The 21,919-nt window shown below is 33.1% G+C and overlaps 2 protein-coding genes across 2 annotated transcripts in view; one reads left to right on the top strand and one right to left on the bottom strand.

Moving 5' to 3' along the window:
- LOC111623011 (RYamide receptor-like) overlaps positions 1-8,543 on the bottom strand; it is a 90,752-nt gene extending 82,209 nt beyond the window's left edge. The window contains exon 1 of the mRNA XM_023365502.1: positions 8,437-8,543. The gene's annotated coding sequence lies outside the window, so the exon portion shown is untranslated. The remainder of the gene's footprint in view (positions 1-8,436) is intronic.
- On the top strand, positions 69-20,475 carry LOC111623001. Its single transcript, XM_023365483.1, has 7 exons — positions 69-256; positions 745-874; positions 1,466-1,606; positions 8,416-8,592; positions 14,404-14,638; positions 16,065-16,193; positions 19,981-20,475. The coding sequence occupies exons 1-7, from the start codon at positions 93-95 to the stop codon at positions 20,331-20,333; spliced, it is 1,329 nt and encodes a 442-aa protein (XP_023221251.1). The 5' UTR covers positions 69-92; the 3' UTR covers positions 20,334-20,475.
- Positions 20,476-21,919: the final 1,444 nt, after the last annotated feature.

Here is a 21,919-nt window from a genome sequence, read left to right as displayed (position 1 = left end):
TGCTAGCTTATATATAAACATAACACATGAGCCCAATCAAGAGTTTCTCCATTCGTCCCGGTAAACAGCACATCACCTTCGCCTTTCCCTTTATGGAAGAAGCCATCCGAGGTTTCTGCGACAATCGCCAGACGACGGATATCGGGGGGAATCAGGAGCGACCTCGATATATCGCTTCGGGTCTGTTCTTCGACGAGTGCTTCGAAGTCATTCACGGATTTCAGACTTACGTCACCATCGTACCACACGTCAACAAGTACGTACCACCGCCAGAATGCAATTTCAATAGCCTTTTTTTTAAAAAAAGATATTGAAAAACACACAGGTTTGTTTTAGTTTATCATTTACGTAGTGTATATAAGGTACTGTACGACATACTGATATAGAGAAGGTATATAAAAAATATGGGAATGATAAATTTTATTATACAAAATGATTTTATAAAATCATATCCTTCTCCGGTATAAACGTCATAAAAGCTTTTCTGGTGAATTCGGATGCGGAAGATGGTCGAAGGCGGCCATTTTCCGAAGGGAAAACGGCCGTCGTTCGATCAGAAAGACGTCCGAATTTAGAAAGGGGTCGCGACGACGGATTAAAAAAAAAAAAAAAAAAAAAAAGAAAATTTTCGATTTTCCGCGCGGAGAAAGGAAAAGAGTTTAAAAAGCAGAAGAAAGAAAATAATTAGAAAGTAAGTATTTTATTTTCTGTAAAATGCGGCTAAATCGCATCGATTTTACGCAGGAACAATCTTCCGGTTGTCCTGCTGACTCTGGCCCAGAGAGACAGCACGGAAGGCATCTGTCGACATTTCCAGAGTCTCGTGAGAATCTTGCTGGAGAAACCATCCTTGCCAGGATTATGGAAACTACCGGTAGGTGATCCTCCTCTTCCGCTTCTTTCGCATCCATTGAGTCACGCGCCTCCTCCTCCTCCTCCTCCTCATCTCGTTTATTCGCTCTAATCCTGGAATTACTCCGTACGCAACTTAGTAACAATCTAAGTCTAAATTATTACTAGAAGTTATACGGATTTCCCTATATAAAATTTAATTAACTGTAATGAAAACGAAATTTTCTCTTCAGATTTCTTCCCATTTTTACCGCCGAGTAACAATAACTGCTTAGCAAAGTGGTGGTCTGCCAAAGAAATAAGCGAAAACTTATTCGCCATATTCGATTTCACTTTGGGAAACTCGGAGGATGCGGGATACTTTTTGAGAGAAACGATGGTTGGCGGGACCACCTGATGCGACGGATCGGACGGTCGACGGCTCATTCATATATCATCGTATAAATTTAAAGGGAACGGCGCCGCCAATGGCAAACGAGACGAGAAGATCCGATGTTGGTGGCTCGTTAGTTTTTCTTGGCCTCTCTGGCAGCTCTCCAACGCTCCTCCCTTCGCGGTTCGATCGCCCGTCCGGCTGTCGGTCCTTCTTCCTTATTCTCCATCTTTGTTACAGACTTTGGTGGCCGAACTCGACTCTAAACATCGGAAACTGGTTCTGGACATCTGCGCGGAGAGCGTGGCCGAACTTCAAGCAAGCTCCTTAATACACTCTTTTCCTGGAAAAGCTCCGGAACAAATAGTCCATCTGGTCAAGGTAAGAGAGATCATTTCGATAGATAAAAAAAAAAACACATTGTGCGGTTCATCTTTCTTATCTGTTTGCCTGGAAACTGTTAATTAAATTCGGGGAGACTGCCGCGGAAGATTCCGCGCCGAGAACAAGAAAATTCCTTCCTCGTTGGCGTTGTAGAAAATCGGTTCCTTCTTCCGTCGTTCCACCCCGGAGAACTTCCGCTCTGTTAGGATACGACTCGGAGAGCGCCACCTGTCGGCTTCCCACCGTCGTCCGTTTCTCAGCGGCCGGGTCCTCGCGCCGTCGGCGGAAAAGATGTAACCTTACCTTAATTTTCCGCTATTTTCCCCCGGGACGCGAAGAGTCTGTGGCCTCTTCCTTAAACCGACTTCCCTCCCACCGATAAATGGATGATTTTCCGAAACCCATTTGTTTCGCGGCGCCATCTTCGTTCTTTCTTTCGTCCTCGATTCTCCTTTCTGGTCCGGTTCGTTTCCACCCTTCGTCCAGACATTCACTGGCCATAACATTACCGGTTGCGCTACATTCTCCCCGGTAACATGATCGAAAAAATGAAAAACCACTAAATTACCTAAGAAACAACAGATGGAAGGGGTAGACTAGTACCACGCTGCCACCGGGAAGAACAGGACTCGACCATTCAAACTTGTCTACTTCTGGTTTGTTCTTGTATAACTGTTTACGATAAATTTCCTTTTCAAACATTCCTAACACACGTAAATAACTTACTACTTAGTTTACAGAAGCTCCGAAAACACGTAACGAACTATACGTAAAGTAATTCAGATTAAAAATATATCTTACATTTGTACCATTAAAAGCGACATTATCGAGATGAGAAATAGCAGATTTTAACAAGATAAAATATTGTAATTTTAAATTATAAACGATGTTATTAAATTTTCCTTCTGTACAGTACAGTACATTGCGTTATACGAACCGAAATCGTTTAACGTAGGACGAAATTAAAGGAATAGTTTATAATAAATTTAAAAGAGAAAAATGAAATGAATAATTTTATTAATAAATAGATTCATAAAATCATTAGATTTAATTAGAAATAAGATATTGAAAAACAGTGCTAGGTATTACTTATTCCTCGTATTATTTCTTCGAAAGTAAAACAATACGGGGAGGGGGGAGTACAGCATTTAGTCGCCATCCTCCATTCTTATTTTAATATCATAAACAAAATTATCATATTAAAGCATTACCGAATTACGAAGTGACTATATTTTTGTACGGAACAACGTGTTAAATACATCTATTGCAGCTTAATTAAAGGAAATGGCTTTACTACGTATTCTCATAAGCGAATGAACATAAAATATTGTGCCCGCAATACGTTAAGGCTTTAGCATGAAAATTTTATTTATATTTATGTAATTTATGACATTAAAATACAAATGAATGAGACTCGAGATCAGAGTTATTTAGATAACAGTCGATCTCTTTATGTTCCGGATGAGGAAGGAAAACATCTTAAGTTGATAAGTGAGTTTTTCGATCAGATTTAGAAAATTGAAGGTCGATATTCTCTTCCCTTCTTTTTTTTTTGGATTAACAATCCGGAAGAAAAGCTCGAAAATTGAAATGCGATTTCTTTGATCACGTATCGTTCCGATTGGAATACAGTGGGTGATCGGTTAATTTAATCATGTTTTTTCCATTTGTGTGGATTAAAGAATCTGTCCAATGTCGATTGCTTTTCTCTTTTCTTCAGAATTTTTCGGAAGTAATTAATATTATTGTAATTGTAGAGATCCCCAACCCCACTAACCTTACTCTGGTTTGGATGCCACTTGGATGATCGTTGTTCTGACATCCTCTTACTTCTTCAAAAGATCTTTAGTAGCAGATGTCGACATTGGTCCTCTTTCGTCTTTCTCTTTTTCAAAAGAAAACACATCTCGCTGAGTTTCTTGGTATACTTCATTTGAGAATTCTTGCAGTCCTGTCGTCAGATCAGTTTCAGGTTCCATTATAAGCTCTAAAATGTTCTTTATTTCTCAGATGTGATTTTCATTACTTCATTAGCAGCTTAAGACTTCATGATATATCTTTCATAGGTAATATTGTGCTACTGTAGACCCGTTCAAGTCATATTGCCTAGCAACATCGGACATCTTGCGCCCACTTTCTACCTTGGCTATTATCTCTTACTTGGTTTCTACGATGAGCGCAGTTCTTGACACTCCACTTTTTAGGCTCCATAATATTATCAGTTTCTTTTTTAAATAACAAGTTCAGAAAAGCACTTACAAAAATTCAGAGAACAGAAATCAATTAACCCACAAAAAATTACTTCTCCCGCACTCCGAAAGGTTTCGAATTGTTACCTGAACACAAGGGAAAATCTATTGGTATTCGTTTTTTCCGTCGCTTCTTTTTATGTTTGTTCAGTAAAGTGTTCGTTATCCGAACATGTATTCGTTATCCGACCACCCACTGTACTTTTTGATAATTTAGAATAAAACAAATTAACATTTCACTCTGAATCCTTTCTATTTATTTTAGTTATGTCTATTATATTAAGTCAAAAACTTAATCCATTCGAGAAAAACAATTCCTTGTTAACAGTAAGTTCGACAAACTAAATGTTTTTTGCTCAGAAACTCGGTTGCTCTGGTCATCGGCGACGTAACGAACAACAAATCGATTAAAACCAATTTCGACATTCCTCAATTATTTCGCAACTTCGAATTTATTTTATATCTTCGATTTAAAACTAAACGAAAATAAACGAATAAATACGAACGAATAGGGAAATAAGAATCTTCTACATTTTCTCAATATTAATTAAAGGGTACTCGTTTATTTATTGCAAATAATTCATCTTCGACAAGTTCTACACGAAAAACGATGTAAACGGGTCGGAAACTATCGATAGATCTTACAGAGATAGAACTCTTCTTCTCATGGTTTAGGTCATTCAGAAATTTCATCTATTGGAAAATACTTAGGAAGAAACACACACTCCCAAAAACAGTAATATATTCTGTAAAAACCCTCAATCATCCTCTTCCAAAAATATATAGAAGTTTAAATGGGTGAAGTAGAAAAACATTGACAATTCCTATAAAGAGAACTGCAAGAAAAAAAAATTTACTTTTAGGTGTAAAACAAATATATAGCGAATAGACTAAGAGAAGAGCAATGTGGTTTCAAGTCGTAAAGAGAAAATAACCCATTTTGTTGTCAAATATTCGCATGATTGCAGCGTGCTCATTTTTATTTACTTATTTTTTATCTTTGGCAATTCGTCTATTCTCCCGAGTGGAATGGGATCGACTCTAATTCGAATTTGCTGGAGTAAAAACTATTGTCTAATTTTTCATACGTAAGAAAATGTGTTCCTATTAATTGTAAAAAAAGAATTCGTTTACAATTCTTACTACTGTCGTAGAAATTAGGATCGAAAATTCAAATTTCCAAGACGTACTTAGCCCCTTATCTCGTGTTTATCCCTTAAAATAGTTTTATTTACTATTTTATAAACAAATATCGTAATGTTTTAGTATTAAGATAAACTTACATCTTCGATTCTTAGTTTATTTTAATCCTACGACTCGCTAAAGATACAAAAAAATTGTCTTTGATACACCATTGTTTAATTTGCATATAGAAAGACACGTAAGCTTTAGCGAAAGCTGTAATTTGTGTAAAAGCTTGATGTCACGCAAGTCGGATAATAACGTTCCGATTCGACTAGAACTTAACTACAAACGAATGAATTTTGAAATTGGGAATCCGAATCGACCGAAACTTCCAATCCTTTTATATTATTAAAAAAAACCGCGCAAAGAATTGGAGAATTTGCAAGAAGTTTACCAAGAAAGTTTGCCACCCGAGCGACAATTAATTCGGTGGAAACAGATTCACTCATATAATAGAAAATAGGGAATAATGTTAACGAACTGACTCCGAAGAAATGAGAGAAAGACGTAGAAAGGTTGAGAAGGGGATGGCAATACGCGTCTTTATCGCTTCTCTTCATTAAGATACGGGACAACACCCAACCGAGATTTGGCTCATTTGTAATCCCACGCTGTAGTTCTTAATTGCGGAAACACTCAAACCGAAAGAACTCAGATAACAGAGATTCCCATTATCGTAAATACTGTATTACTTTTGTATTGTTATCGTACTAAGTAACAATTAACAATTGGCTTCTTCTTTTTTTATATATACTTAAAAAGTGCGAGTTATATAACGAAGACAGAAATAATTAATAGAAGTTTCAGTGGAAGAACGTGGGATAAAGAAAGGAGGCCCGAACCTTCGCCTACTATCCCGTTCGGTCCTGTCACTCCCTTGCTTTTTTTTGCCTCCTAGATTAACTCACCGCCCCCCTGGGGTAGTAGCGCCCACTTTGGAAACCACGAGTCTAGTAGACACACGAAGAAGATCCGGAAAACACCAAGCGCGAAGTTCGGAGAAATAATTGGAAAAGCGACTACATGTTGTTCTTTTTATTTACTCGTAACGCAGCGCGAGAGACCGCTCTGGAATGGGCGGAAAAAAACGCGTAACGACGTCATAAAAAAGTAATAAAACATTTCGGCGTATTAGACGAAATCGCCGTTGTGAAAAGTATCGATTTCTCGATGTAGATCGTCCCTTACTAAAAGACGGTGGCGACATCTCGCGTCGAAAAATCGAATTAAATTAGTATACCCTTTTATCCGGACGACCCTTCGTACATTTTACATAAGCGCGAACGTCGATTTACTTCTTGTCTCTTTCTTTATATCACCGTTTCGACATCGATCCTTCGAACTTTCTAAAAAAAAAAAAAAAATTGTAAAAATGTTAAAAGGATCGGAGAATTTTTATCAACGTCTACCTTAATTTACTCCATATCATTCTCTTTCCTTCTCTGGTTACTCAAATTTAAATCGAGATTTCGTTTTTCTTATCAAATTCCTTTGTTTTCCTGAATATTTACCACAATTTATGGCAACGTCGTCCCTGTTTCTTCCAACTCGTTTATACGGGTTTACTCTTTTAAAGTCCGATTAGAAACGTCTTAATTTATTTATAACTTCTCTTCTGTTACCTAATTAAAATCGATACCGTAAATTTTATGTTTTTACAAAAAAAAATTGCCGCTTTATTAAGGCGATTCTTTTCGCACTGTCGGCGATCTTCCTGTTTCGATCTAATACATTCATTAAGTACAGTACTTTTTTACGTGAAGGTCGAATTTAGACTTAAAATCGTCATTTGTGATAGTAATTAAAGTAAATCGTTGGAAACAAATAAACAATGAAGTTCCTTCAGAATGAAAGATTCGAATCCACAGATCGTTCTCGAATCTAAAAAGTAATTTCTATTTTTAGAAAAGGTTGGTCCCGTGTGTGGTGAATCTTCGAAATCAAGATAAACAATGGTGGGGATGATGAAGGAGTTAGGAAATATTTCGGGAGTTTTCGACGAGGGACAAGCGACTCGTTCGAATTATATAAAAGGAAGAGTAGCCCCGGGGCTTCTCTCCGTTCGATAATCCTCCTCATCGATTTTCGGATTTTTACCAGATTTTCGTTTTAACCAGTCTTCAAAAGGACCGTCTTCATCTCGTTACAGCGATTTTCTACGGTAAACCGGACTAGAACGAAATGCCAAACTAGAAACGTGGAAGTAGTAAACCGATGGTAAATTGATAAAATTCCGACAAATCTTCATCTTTTCCAAAGTGTTTGGATTCCACTTACCTACTTACAATGCTAGCTTATATATAAACATAACACATGAGCCGAGACGGTAATATTCCTCGATTTACCGATTAAAGAGCGAGGATTTTGTTGTTAAGATTTGAAATACCAAAGCGAGTGATGATTCGGAATGAGATTATCCTGAACACTTACCTTTCATTGTTTCCATTCTTCGTCAATAGAGAAACGAAAATAGTCTTCGTTTCTTAAGAAAGTGAGAAGACGAATCTGCGGACGACAAACTTTTTTCTTTTTTTTCAAAAACTCTCGATAAAGAGATGAAAAAGAAGAAGAATCTATGGCAAAATACTAAAGATGCGGGATATCTTCGGAAACAAGCGACCCTAATTGCGTTCTGAGAGATTATGTAACTGGATGCAATTAGAACCTTCGAACAAGTGAAGAAGAAATACGTATTGCGTTGAATTTTTTATTATATTTTAGAGTCTAAAAATTGACGTTATTCTTTAAAATCTAACTCTCTAAACAAATACGGATATTTTAAATAAACTTTTGTTACGTCAGTAGAATTTCTTTCTTTGTTAAATCTCCAGAAAAGTTAGTTCTTTGTCGCTTTCTTTTCTAAACATTTTCTTTTTTTTTTCTTTAGAATTTAATCGAAAGTACTCTTTTTAAACGATTCGAATCGAGATTTTCAAATTCACTCCTATTGACATCATAAATAATAGTTTTTTTTGACACTTATAAGAAAGAATTATAAAAATAATTACGCGAACTTCTTAAAATCTCTCTTTATTATAATTTTTCATTTATAAGAGAAACCGTTTTTTATTCACTCTCCTAACAATTTTATTTCCTTAATTTTGTATTAATTAAATTAAAAATTAAAGGCGAAGATGATTTAGTTTCTCAAACTTTCACCCGTTTCGACCTATTATAAGTTTTCTTTCGTTTATCGTAAACAGTACGTGGGAATACCCTAGAAAATTTTTCCTCCCCGTGATATTCTTCTCTTAACGGTGTTAACCGACAGTCTCGTCCCTCCTCAATTTCAAATTAATTAATCGAATTTTATGTTAAAACTCGAAAGTTGGAACCACCCACACCGACTAACCGTAGTTTATCGTTATTTAGGAAAAGTTGTTGAGTCCCTACCTGCTGTCCTACAGAGAAATGTTGCGGAGGAACGTGCAGCAAGTGGTTCGTCAGCTGACCAACACCGATCCCGCTTACTTCCTGTCCGTGACGGAACTGCTTCAGTCTCCCGGATGCAGTCACCTGGACTACAAAAAAGTCGATCTGATGTTCAAAGTAAGTGCCGTCGGCGCCGACGCCAATTTCTTCCGCCAGAGGGAGTTGGCGTCGCCTTTTATCTCTTCCGGTTCCGCCGTCCAACGTCCCCCTCCTCGAAGAAGAAAGTCGCGAAATCTTTCGATATTATTTTTTGTATCTAATGAGTCCCTAAAAATTCCCATTGTTAGCGAATTTCATTTTTTTTTCGTACTTCGCGAGAGAGTGCAGAGGGTACTTACTTTAAAATAAAAACAAATATAATAGGCTCACAATTGGCCAGGAGGTTCCGTTCCCTGAACACTTCGGTCGTGGGTGCGCCTCGCCCGGGCGGTCTGGCCACGTGGAGTTTTCCGGGTTTTATCCATGTTTGTAACGCTTCAATAGGGGTCAGTTACTCTTAAAAGACCTCCCGGAAAGCATTTATTCTCCGCGTAACGACCACACAATTACTATTACATGACAAATACGTCACACTTTACCACGGGGCTATATAACTTAGGAGCTGATGCCCAACAAGCCAATACATGACATATGAAAAGACAAACATAATAGCGCGTATCGCGTAACTTCCATTACGTAAGATTACGTATCTAAAGTAATTCTAAGGTAATTGAATAACATTCTCCGAAAAAAGTAAGGAAACAAGTGCTTAAGTCCCTCCTCGAAGTGCGCCCATAAAATATTACAAATCTCCTCTCAAAAACTTCTCTACCGACATCTTTAATGTCTCTTATATAAACTATAAAATAACCAGAATTTATAGAAAAAAAATAACAATTAACTCCAATTTTCTAAATAAGTAAGAACCATTTTCAACGTATCTAAAGTAAAATTTATATTTTGAAGAACAGCACAAAAGATTAAAACCTTTTGTGTTTAAGGGATCGAAGATTTATAAAAATTTCCATTGTTGATGAGGTGGATCGAAAAGTCGAGAAGAAAAAAAAGATATTTATTGGCGGAACGAGGACGACGACTTATTCTAACCGCAAAATTTGAATAGTTTAGTCGTAAAAATATAAATAAAGAAAGGAGTGACGTGACGGACGACGTTGTTTTCTCGACTCTGTGACGTCGTGTGGGTTACTCCCTTTCATAAGTGATCATTTAGACTCTAGAATCGATAAAGTTTATTGCTTGTCGACTCGAGACAAACTTTGATTAAAGATCTTTTATTATTGAGTCCGAATTCAAATTATTAAACTTATTTTATCTTAAGGCAAACAATACGTTTCCTCCTTTCTCCAAAAAATAAAGATTATTCGCTCGCTGCACATTGAGAGATGTTTCTGTCAAAACATCTCTCAATGTTTTCAATTAATTAATGGCAGAATGTCCGAAAACGGTGCAGGAATGCCCAGGTTATCGGAAATACTACAAAAGATTGACAGAAGAGACCCAAAAACCCTCCGGAGTTCAGATTATTTTCCAAATTTTCTTTGTTGGAAACAGATTATTTGGTTTGGATGAAAGACGGAGAAGAAGAGATATTTGGCGCAACATTTTCGACCGCATTCCAGGAATGACAGAAAGGACCAGGGATGCGGAAATTTCTCGAACGTCACCCGAACGGCGCCTATGGGAGGTGCCAAATCCTAAACGGCAATCGGCCACCGTTTAAACCCTGGATGGTTCTCTCGAGTCTCGTTTGTGGTGACGGTTTCTCTAATTGTAGAGTTCTTCCTCCTTCGTGTCCGAGAGACAAACTTTCTACGGGTTCTTAATCCTCTAGACTAATAGCTTTTCCATCTTTCGGGAATTTCGTGTCGATTCTCCTTCTTTTACTAGAGTCTCGGCCGTTACAGGAGCTAAAGTCGAATTGTTCTGCAAAGACTCGAGCACAGAATTATCGCCGGAAATCGTCGCGAAGACAATTTTAAATGGAAGAAGTCGTTCGAAGAAGAAGAAGAAGAGTAAGAAACAAACGTGACAATTCTGTCATCAAAAATAGCCCTTTCTCGGTCGAATGGTTTTTAAAAGATCTCTTTCGACGACGATTCCAATTGGATTCACCCGATATTTGTAGTTATTCAATGTTTCTCCTTTGACTATTATTTCCGGACAATGGTCTGAAAACTTGGACACCAATTTGTAATATTCACGGACATCGTTCCGATTGTCTGTAAATAAAACTTGTATCTTCATTAGGAATCTAAATAAACCAAAGCGCACGTCGATACTCTTTACTATTACAAGAGAGGAATAGCGAACGATTTATTTGTCGATTGATTGGATCTCTCGAGAATCAAATTTATGACTTTCGAATCGTGTTATCGATCTTCTCAAAAAAGAGAAAACGGTGTTAAAACATAAAGTCGATGTCACTTTGCTGTTATCGAGGGCATCGACTACCCGACGTGTCGATAGCGATTGTATCTTTTGGAAAGGAAAAAGTTTCCGAAAAGAACTTTCTTTCGGACGTCTTGTTAATATATTGTGACGTCATTTCCCTTTTTTCCCTTCTTTATTCCGTTGAGATGCGACCGAACAGATTCGCTTACGCTTCTTTATGCAAATTTACTCGTTAATATATTTAGATAAACAAGATTGAGAGTGGAAGAAAAGAGTTCGATTTGCATTAATTAATCATAAACAAAGAAGACAAATAAAGAAAGAAAACGAAACTTGACTATCTCAGCACCAAAGTAGCAACCTCCGTAGAATTGTTTTTTAGCATTATTTAGAAAAGCTGAACAAATTAATTAATAAAGACATTGAGATATTTTTCTTGCCGAAATTCAAAACGATTATCCTATTTTTCTCTATTACACTTTATCAGTTTTTAATTAAATTACCTTTTCAAGTAATAATTTTTGTTAAAACTCGAATATACAGTATTTATTTTGAATTATAATAGAACATTTTAATCTAGAAATTGAATGTTTATCGCTTCTGTTAGCCTTCTATCAATTCTCTTAAGGTTATATTATTAATTTTAGAGTGAAGCCATTCGGAAAATGCGGTTAAGAAAACGTATCAAAGTAGAAATAACAGTCGGTTGAGAAAATGTTTTTCCCCCGGAAACGTCTAAAAAATCTAAAAATAAATTTAACTTTAGTGATTTTCAATTTTAAAAAGTGGTCGACTCGAAAAGGACCCGTCATAATCCTTTGGAATGGCTCCTTACGGAATTCCGATCGATCGAAGCTAAATGGACTCTTTCTCCTTTAAAACAATGTCTTTCTCTTATCGTTTAGCCAAAGTGTTTTGGCCGAACAGTAATTGTCTGAAGGTAGCGATTCCGAGAGGCAATGCCTCTCGTCCCGCACAAATGCTCTTTCACTAAAGATTTAAGTCGCTCCGACTATTCCACTTTCCTCTCGATTATTAGCGAATCGACTTTAACAACAAACTTTTATCGGCTAACATATTTAAACTTTTCAATATTTTAATGTTATTTTATAGGTGAGTTTCCGTATGGAGAAGTCGTTTTTTAAATAAATTGTTACGCTACGTCTTCCTCACCCAACTCCGAATTGCTAGAAACAAAAATAACATCAAACTTCGACTATATTAATCTATATTTTTAATACAGTTGACCCTGTTCCAATCCTCGGTACGGTGTTATTTTCTTACAGAGTAATAACGTTATTACTTTGTAAGAAAATATTGGTTGGAGTAACGTGATACCTTTATGTGATTGGAAAAGTGTGAGTGAACCTGGGTAGGTGAGCTCTTCTTGCCAGCATATTGCCATATTATATAGGTTTACAGTCTTTATTTATTATTTTAATTGTTTAATTACTTTTTTTTTAGCATACTTTATAATAAGTATCTCGTGTTATTTAAGAAAGGCGTTTGAACTTTTTGCACTAATTAATTAATAGTATAAAGCGTGTCCCTGCTGTCATTTTTAAAAATATTAACACATATTTTTATTGTATTTTGTGTAATAATTACTTATTAATGCAAGTAAAATAAGTAAAAATTGCATTTTAAGCCTGCACATTAAATAAACGAAACAAGATGTCGAAATTATAAAATTTTATGACTCCTTTTTTTTGGGAGGGAATTAACTTTGAATTAATTAAAAATTCAATTAATTTCTATAATTTATAATAAAATTTATATAATGATAATTCTAAAACATCTTAATAATTCAAAAGCCAAGAAACTAATAAAACCGCTAATGTATCTATAGGGAGGGAGGAACTTCAATTTGTTTTCTTATCATCCGGATTACTTACGACCTTTTTAAATGAATTCACGATATTTACAACAATAAATTCTTCAAACAATTGTTCGAGTGTTTTAAAAACACCCTTCTGGATGTATTCGAACACTGTTTTGGAATGTTTTGCTAACAATCCCCAAAATTTCAATTTGATTTCAAAATATTTCCATCAAACAAACCATTGAAGAAGGTAATTTTTCTTTTTAAAAAGCTTTAAAAAATACATTTTTTAAATAATTAAAATACGTAAAAGAAAAAGAAGATGTTAATTCGGTACAATTCGGTAAAAAGAGAACGATATTATTTGATTTTGTGTCTTCTACAGACAAGCAAATGCAAAAATATGGATCCTGTGAAAAGATAATCCCTCGATTATCCTTTGGAATGTCGTCAAAATTCGAAATATATAGTTTCAAACACTGTTCTGATCATTTTAGAAGGCAATAGTTATGATTTTTCTCTTTTGAAACTTTACGTAATCCACACATATCGGGCCTACATATAAAATTTGGAAGGAAATGTATTCTTCTGATAAGAACAAAGCCTTTCTTTATATGCATTCTTGGATTTACGTAATATTATATACCCGGTACTGCACTGCACAGATAAATATATGTAGAGGATAAAGTATAGACTACCATATGTTAAACTTGTGGGAATCAATACGTAAATCAATAATAATTAAATATAAATAATAACGATAAAAATAAATTTGTATTAGTAATAATTTAATATTTATCAATCTAAATAACTTTTTTTTTATTAGAATATTTAATAATTATCTGTTATAATTGGCATCCAGATCATATTACGGATCATGGTCTCGAGTATCGTCGTTTGCAGAATTTGGAATTGATTGAAATTCAGTGGTATTTATACGAAAGACGTCAGGATTACTCGTTGAGATGATGCCTTAAGATACGGAATGACTAAATGTAAATCATTACAAATTGTGCCACAAATAGAACATCGGCATTAAAGTTAGACGTTAATGTAAAACATCCGTCGCCAGCATGAAATTTTCAGTTTTAGTAATTGATTTTGACTTTCTGCCAACAGAAAAAGATCTCCGATGCCGAAAAGGAGGGGGGGAGTCGATTATGATTCGTTAATGTATACCTTCTTAGATCGCATTGGTGGGAAGTGGAATGATGCAAAGAGAATTTGAAATTTCCCTAGATCAATAAACACAAAAATACAATCGTAAGAAACAATGCAAAACGTAATCATTATTAAGAGAATCCATTTAAATGCAAATATCATTATTTATTTATGACTGGTTTAAATTTTTCTAAATTAAAAAAAAAAATTATTATATAATTAGTGACGATTATATATGAAGAATGGCTTTCATTTACTTGTCGTCAAGACATACTTTCCAAATATCATTCACTAAAAACAATTTGTTACACTTCAGGTCTTTTAGTCGTATTATAATGCAAATTTTCTCAAGTCTTGCCTACAGTCATTCGAATTGATCCATCTGCAATTCCGAAAATTTTATTCATTTTGATATTGTAATAATTTTCTTTAATGTAAACGGCATTAATAATTCGCCGATTTTAATTTTAGTATAAAGTAGACAAGATTGACCTAGTGAAATTCTTTAAAATATTTAAAAATATCAATTATTTTTGTATGTAATTTCTTTGTAGAATCCGGGAGTTGAACCAGCCATTAGAGAATTTTGGCAGATTTGGGGACACGAACAAATTGCACGGAAAGTATTTCCTGTGACCCTAACGGCTCCTCCAAAATTAGGACCTCTCGGAGCGATAGTGGGAACGACGGAAGCCATGATGAATGTGGGACCTTTATCTCACATCCCCGTAAAAGAAGGTCTTCAGAGCATCATCAAATGCCTCAAATCCCAAGATATCTCTTATACAAGTAAGTATCCAAGATGTGATCACGAATTTTTTGATGTTAACTTAAAATATATATGTTTACATACAAATATTCTTTTTATAGAATGAATTTTCTTAAAAGTTAATTTTTCTTATTCCTTCACTTTGATTAACTGTACTGTTCAATCGAGTAAACGTTAATCCCAAAAGTTGTGCATTTATCTCATTTTACATGACCCAAATTACTTTCAGAGATTTATTTCTTCTCTCGGGTTCAGTCAATGGCTCTATTATGTAAATAAACTTCTGTAGTTCTTTATCCGTATTTTAACTACAATATTTGTCTCCATGGAATTTGAAGGAGCGAAAGTAATTCATCACTCTCCATAGATGTTTCTCCATAATTTCTTAGTTTACGAGGACATGGAAAACAGAATAGAAGTCCGTATCGAACGATAAACGGTCATGTAAACTGTTCCATGTAATATTTGTTATGAAACAACTGCATATACATCAATGTAAAAGCTTTAATCAAATAAGAAATTCGATTAATTTAAAAGGATTATGTCGAGACATTATTCTTGTTTGAGAACGTGTCTTCGATAATAACATTTCTTTTATCAACACAATGGCATTTTATATTCATTAAAATCTCTGAATTTAACGAAAATTAAATCTGATTTTATTCGATTATAATCTAACAAAACAGTATTTATTATAAATTTTAAATTTAACTGGAGAATGACAGTATTCAAATAATACAAGTGAAAGAAATTCATGTAATTAATTAAAGTTTAAATGGCTAATGGATTCAGTTTGATTTCTATATGTGACTTCTTATTTTCAAATTAAAACAATAAAAAATTGTTTTAATTTTATAAACCAGAAAGTCTATAAATATGTATAAAAATTTTATCATTTTTTATTTATTTTATATAAATTNCTTGATTTTTTTTTTTTCTTTTTTTCAATAATTCGAAAGGTAGGAAAAATTTCCAATCAATAACAATTGGTTTTTATTAAAAAATTTTAAAGGCTTTCGATAAGAGAATAAACACTTTCGACCCTGTAGAAAAAATAAAAGGAAGAGAGAGAAAAAAAAAAGAAAGAAAGAAAGAAACAAAAAATAAGATAAACTATTTATCTAGCGTGTGTGTGTGTGTGTGTGTATTATTTTTATCTTTTATCCTCTAATCATATTATTTTACCTTTCTGCTGCGTCACATTACTATATTTCCTGCAATATATTTTTACTTACATAACTCATTTCGTGAACACACTTCAATATTTTTTTTATTAAGATATTTTTACCTGTGATAATATATTTGCAAAAAAATAATAATACCAGTGTGTCACTTATATAACTTCCTATTATTAATTTTAAGTTATAAAGAATGGTATATTTTTACTATAGACGAACCAATTATTATGACTGAAGTTTAAATTTACTTTATATATTTGAATTCCAGGAACGAAAGAAGATCGTCACGAGAACCAACTACATTCCTGCAATTGTACTATTTGCAGGATTCAACCATCTTCCGCTCAGACGTCCAGATTCAGACTCTATGGAGATCTGTCGAGAAAATTAACTAATGGTCAGACATTTTCTATTCAAACTATTAAAAACTTTTAAAACCATTAATTAAACTATATAAATCCCATTTTTATGATAATAAAATGAAAAATAAAAACAGTCGACAGAAGTGATGATAAGTTGTAGTCTATAAGAATTCGTTTAAAGTCTTTATAGTAATAGATGTTTAATACTTCTAGCCACATTCTGGAAGTATTAAATATTAGACTACTATTAAAATTTAATATTTCTTACTAGTTTTAACCATTAAAGAACATAAAGATATCTTTTTCCGCATCGTTATCTTAATCCGAAGAAGGATCAATTCGCTTTTCATTAACTTTTTTCACTGGAAAAATTAGATAAAATCCTCATTGTAAAATATTCAAATCGGATTACATTTTATTTCGTGCCTTTTATGATTAAATTTATAGACTAGTTTGGATAGAACTGGGCATGTAAGAATTTCAATTGTGAATTATCTTAAAAATTGAATAAGATTCTTAAATAATTCATACGATAGATTCAACAAAACATCTTTTGCTAACTAACAATTATGCTTAAGGATTACAGAATTATCTTTTGTGACAGATTATTCGATAATTATCAAATATTCAAATGCAAAAATTACACCCAATTGTGTTTTTACATGGTATAGGCCTATACGTTCCGGAAAGTCTGCGTAAAATGAAATCGTCAAACTTCGAATTTCATTTGTTATGACTGCTGAATAAAATAGGAACGAAAATCCTATTGTCTCTACGTTCAAAGAAGTAATTTACTCGAACATATTTAGCAGCCTTTAATGCGAATTCTAAGAAATTTTGTGTAGAAAAAAGAGCAATTTTCTAGAAAAAGAAAAGTAAATATATCTAGAATTAAAATCAAACGGAGATTTTAAATAGTTTTACTGTTCAATTTCTTTATTTTTTTATATTAATACCAGAGATTACTACCATGCCGCTACGTATCTAAGTATGATAAATCGATTGAAAACTGGAATAAAAATTTCAATAACTCTACATTTGTTCCGACCGGGGATATAAGCTAAATGAAAAAGTTTAATCGTATCTCTTTTCAATATATTTTATTTGTTTTGAAAGTAAACGTTTCTCGGATAAAATGTCAAACCGAAGGAACTTTGCCTCAATCTTTATATCGTATTATAATATTAAATATTTCCTTTACCTTAATCACTCGAATTTCAAAGCTTTCAAAAGCTTCGTCTTCAATTCCAGTGTACGAAATACAGTATATATTCTTTATTATTGAATCTAAACTAAATATATTTAATAATTTAATTCTGTTCGGCAAATTTATACATTTGTTAATATATTGAATGCTGTAAATATTTTCTCTTTTTATAAGAAAATAATTGCATTATTTCAGCATCCAGTTTCCGGAGGAACTCCTCCATAAAATTTTTCAAAATTTGGAAAGAGCTTTGTCTTCGATGTAAGAAGAAATTCGATTATGTCTTATTTATATTATCAGATTATTTTTCTCTCTTATAACTTGGTTTGTAATTCTTATGCAAAACAATTGTTTCTTCGTATTCGACGTAGAGAATTTTAAGAACTCCAAAGCTTCTTTTTGATTAAACTGAATCGTAATTGAAATTATCGTAATGAATAATACAGAAGTTGCGGCCGAAGTTTTCATCTCTAAAACGTGAACGTCGAACGTCGAGCGCCGCTATCTTGTAAGCAGCGCTCGACGTTCGACGTTCACGTTTTAGAGATGAAAACTTCGGCCGTAACCTCGCTAATATCCTAATTGAAGTAATCATAATGAATAATAGAGAAGTTGCGGCCGACGTTTACGCGTACTTAGCCTATGAGAGATCGCACTTCTACATATAAGACATAAGGCGATGGTCTTTTTTGAAACAAAACTTACGTCTTATGTATCGTAAAATACGATAATCTTCTAATGATTTAAAGAGTTGTTTTCTACACTCTTTAAATCATTTTATTTTTAATAAAAATATATAAACGTATGGAACTGATACGCGGAGAATGTCTTCTAGTCTCAAAACTAGAAATTATTTAAGTTAAAATATAAATCGAAAGCTTAAAATTCAATATATATAACGATTCGAAATTTAATTCGAATGATAAAAGTTTCATGTTTTATATATAAATATTTTTACACGAAAATATTATTCTTTCGAAAACAAACACTAGCTGCCAACACGCCAGCAACTTCTGTAATAAACCAGAAGAAAAACAATTTGATAATTGAATAAATTGTATAAAGCATCGCAAATTTTATAAAATATTTTTACGCATTTGAAAATATATAGGCTATTCGTTTAAATGTTAAAATTGAACCAGAAAGATCAATACTTTGTATTTAGCATTTATAAATTGAAAATTGTCAATTCGGAGAGAAAATCTGTTTACAATTTAATCAGGAGTAAATGAGAAAATTCTTCGAAGTAATTGTACAGTAGAAATATATCGGAAATAGTAAAATAGATGAAAAATCATTGGAATTAAAATAAACCTGTATAATAGGACAAAATCCACGTTTATCGATGACAAGTTTGTCTTGTACAGATAAATAATTATACAGTCGACCCCCCCTATAACACTGTTGATTTTTTCGTTTTATATGAATTCCATGTTGTATGAGTCACTTAGATTTTACAAATACGTGTGCCAGGATGTGAACGGCTCACGTATTTGTAAAATCTAAGTGACTCGTACAACATGGAATTCATATAAAATGGAAAAATCAAATGTGTTATAGGGGGTTGACTGTACCTGTTATTTTGCTTTATATTATATTAAAAAAAAAAACAATTTTTCTGTGACTAAACCGTAAAAAATTGAGGATAAATTATTAAATTGTAGTTAAATAAATGAAATAATATGCAAACGTGCAAAATAAATTTTTTTGTGACTTTTCATTCCTCGTAGGTTGTCATTATCTTTTCATTTTTCGTTTTATCGCCGTCAGACATTTATAGAGTATTTTTCTTTGACTATAATGAAACAATTAGTTTTATTGTTATCCGAAAAGTTCTAACTTTATTGCTACAAAGGATTTATAACGTGCACTTTTTCTTTATTGACTTTTATTATTAGTGTTTCTGTAGATTTTTCTGTCAAATTAACTCGCTTATTAAATATCAGACAGTTTTTTTTTCGGTTTTCTTTCTATAATTCTTTAAAATTACTAACAATATTTCACAATTATTTCACTTGTTTTTAACAATATAAGGAGAAAAGTTCGTTATCCAAGAGATAAAAATTATAAGAGATAAAGCAAAGATAAGATATTCTCAGGGTTATTCCACTTCGCGAATAAATAATTACTTCATTAACGATGGAAATTTATTTCTAGAAAATCGTGTTTATGGAGGAACTAAATAAAAATTACTAATACTATAAGCCTACCGAACTAATTAAAAGATAACTAAATGAAATATAGAATAAAAATAATATTAAACCATTTTATTTCGGATTACAAGCGTTGTTTATGTTATTAATTTTATCATTTAGATTAATAAATTTAGTTGAAGGTATTCGATATTTTTCTATTCTTAAGAATCTCCGAGAGTTATTTGAATGTACACATGTTAAACATTCGTCATTCACTGAAATTAAACTGAATGCGATTTGCAACCACATTAAATTCAACTACTTTATTTTGTGGAAAGAAGTAATAAAAGGGACGAAAGACTGTTGTTTCTGGTGATTAGAGAATGACGAAAAATAAAGACATTTTAATATTTTTTAATGTGTAAAAATCTTCAGCCATTTTAAAAAATTCACTTTAAATACAGTATTATTATTTTTTAGGTTCTACGGAAGGTTCGGCATTCCACCTTCCTATTCAGGAGAGAACGGCAACGAGCGATCAAGAAAATTATGCGGGAAAATTTCGTTTTTCGTCTACCTATCAGCTTTATTCCGATTCGAGGATCCGAGACGTGCGCACGTTCAAGTGTTCCAAGGATCTACCATATTCCGTTCAGTCGTCTCTAGTGGATTCCAACTCGTCGAGAACGAGTTACAACCATCGGTCGCTGGTACAGCCCGTGCCTCATTACTTTCCGATCAGCCTTAAAGCCTTCTCCCAGCCGCTAATGTACAATTACCCCATGCTGAACAAGCCTCATTACGCACTCGCGCTGAATCCTCAGCAGCTATAAAAGAGAGAGGAAACGAGGATTCGCAAAATTCAGTAATATACGTTGTAATTAATATCCCGCGGGACAATGTCGTCGTTATTCGAGATACGTGTGCGTGACCGAATGCTTGATGTCCTTCGATCGATCCGAATTTCATTTTATATATAAGAAAAAAAAAAGTTAAAATTTGATGTAATAAAAATTTTGCTTATTTCACTACCCATTCTCTTTTCTTATTGTTAAGTACAGTATACACATTTATTATTTCAATACGAATTATAGGCTAGTGTTACTTTATTGCTTAATAAACTTAGACATATATACGCCTCTGAAGTTATATTCTAAAAGGTATGTAATTTTAAAATTTGGAATTTTGATAGTGTCTTTAGTCAATAAATATTCAGCTCATAAATCCACGTTCAAATAGTACCAATAACGATTTTACATTTGTAAAAGAGGAGAAAATCGACGAATAATGTTGGAATTTGAATATAATCAATAAAGCTATGTGTAATGACGAACTAGGTAAGTACGTGAGAAAATATTGCCACAAAAGAATTGACACAACTGCTCGGTAATAAGAATATAAATGTTTACTTTCAGTGCTTTAATTTTGCAATTTATGGCTAATTATTTTATAATTTATGATAAATTCTGCTCCTAACGGGAATATTTAATTATATTTAGTTAGAAAATGATATTAATTCCAAAGTCACGTTCACGTTCATTCCCATTTCTTTTTCAGAAACGTCTATGCCATTGTAGATCATTCCTTCAAGTGGATAATCTACAAAGGCATAAATATTTTTGAAAAATAAACTGGGTTTTATATTACGTTATTATTTTTAATATAAAATAATATTTGAAAGTAATAAGCTATGAATTCTTGATTAATTAATCTTCGTTTGGTCCTGAGCATGGATACACACACACACGCGATATGTTAGCATTTATCAATGTTTTCTTAACGAAAAGAGGAGATATTTGTGCAGGGATGGGACGAAAATTCATAAACTAAAAATCTAAAATAATTTTTCAAAATAGGTAAAGAGATCGCGAGTGTTTCACACGCGATAGAACAATACATGCCAAGTGAATTTTCCCTTCAGAATGATTAAGATCAATCATTCTCGCTTAACTTCAGCTGACTACGATAAACTTTTAAAAGGTAACGAGAAGAATCCCTCTTAAATACTGAAATACTCAAGTCATTATAATTATTATTTCCATTGAGGAGTTTCGTATTAATAATTAGGATTTCAGCAAAAGCTTTAATCCTGTGATGGAAGTAACGTATTTCGCCTAATTTAAGTTTACCCGTTAATTTTCTTCTTTTAAATCTGATTAGTTGATTACTGAGTGAAATTTAAACAATAATCTAATTATTAAATGAATAAAGAATTAATAAAATGCTTTCTGAAGCTTTATATTATATTTAAAAAAAAAACAATTTTTCTGTGACTAAACCGTAAAAAATTGAGGATAAATTATTAAATTGTAGTTAAATAAATGAAATAATATGCAAACGTGCAAAATAATTTTTTTTGTGTGACTTTTCATTCCTCGTAGGTTGTCATTATCTTTTCATTTTTCGTTTTATCGCCGTC

This window comes from Centruroides sculpturatus, unplaced genomic scaffold (genome assembly GCF_000671375.1).
Source record: "Centruroides sculpturatus isolate CEXI.00-Female unplaced genomic scaffold, Cexi_2.0 scaffold39, whole genome shotgun sequence".
NCBI lineage: Eukaryota > Metazoa > Arthropoda > Arachnida > Scorpiones > Buthidae > Centruroides > Centruroides sculpturatus.
This window is presented reverse-complemented; position numbering and strand designations above follow the sequence as displayed.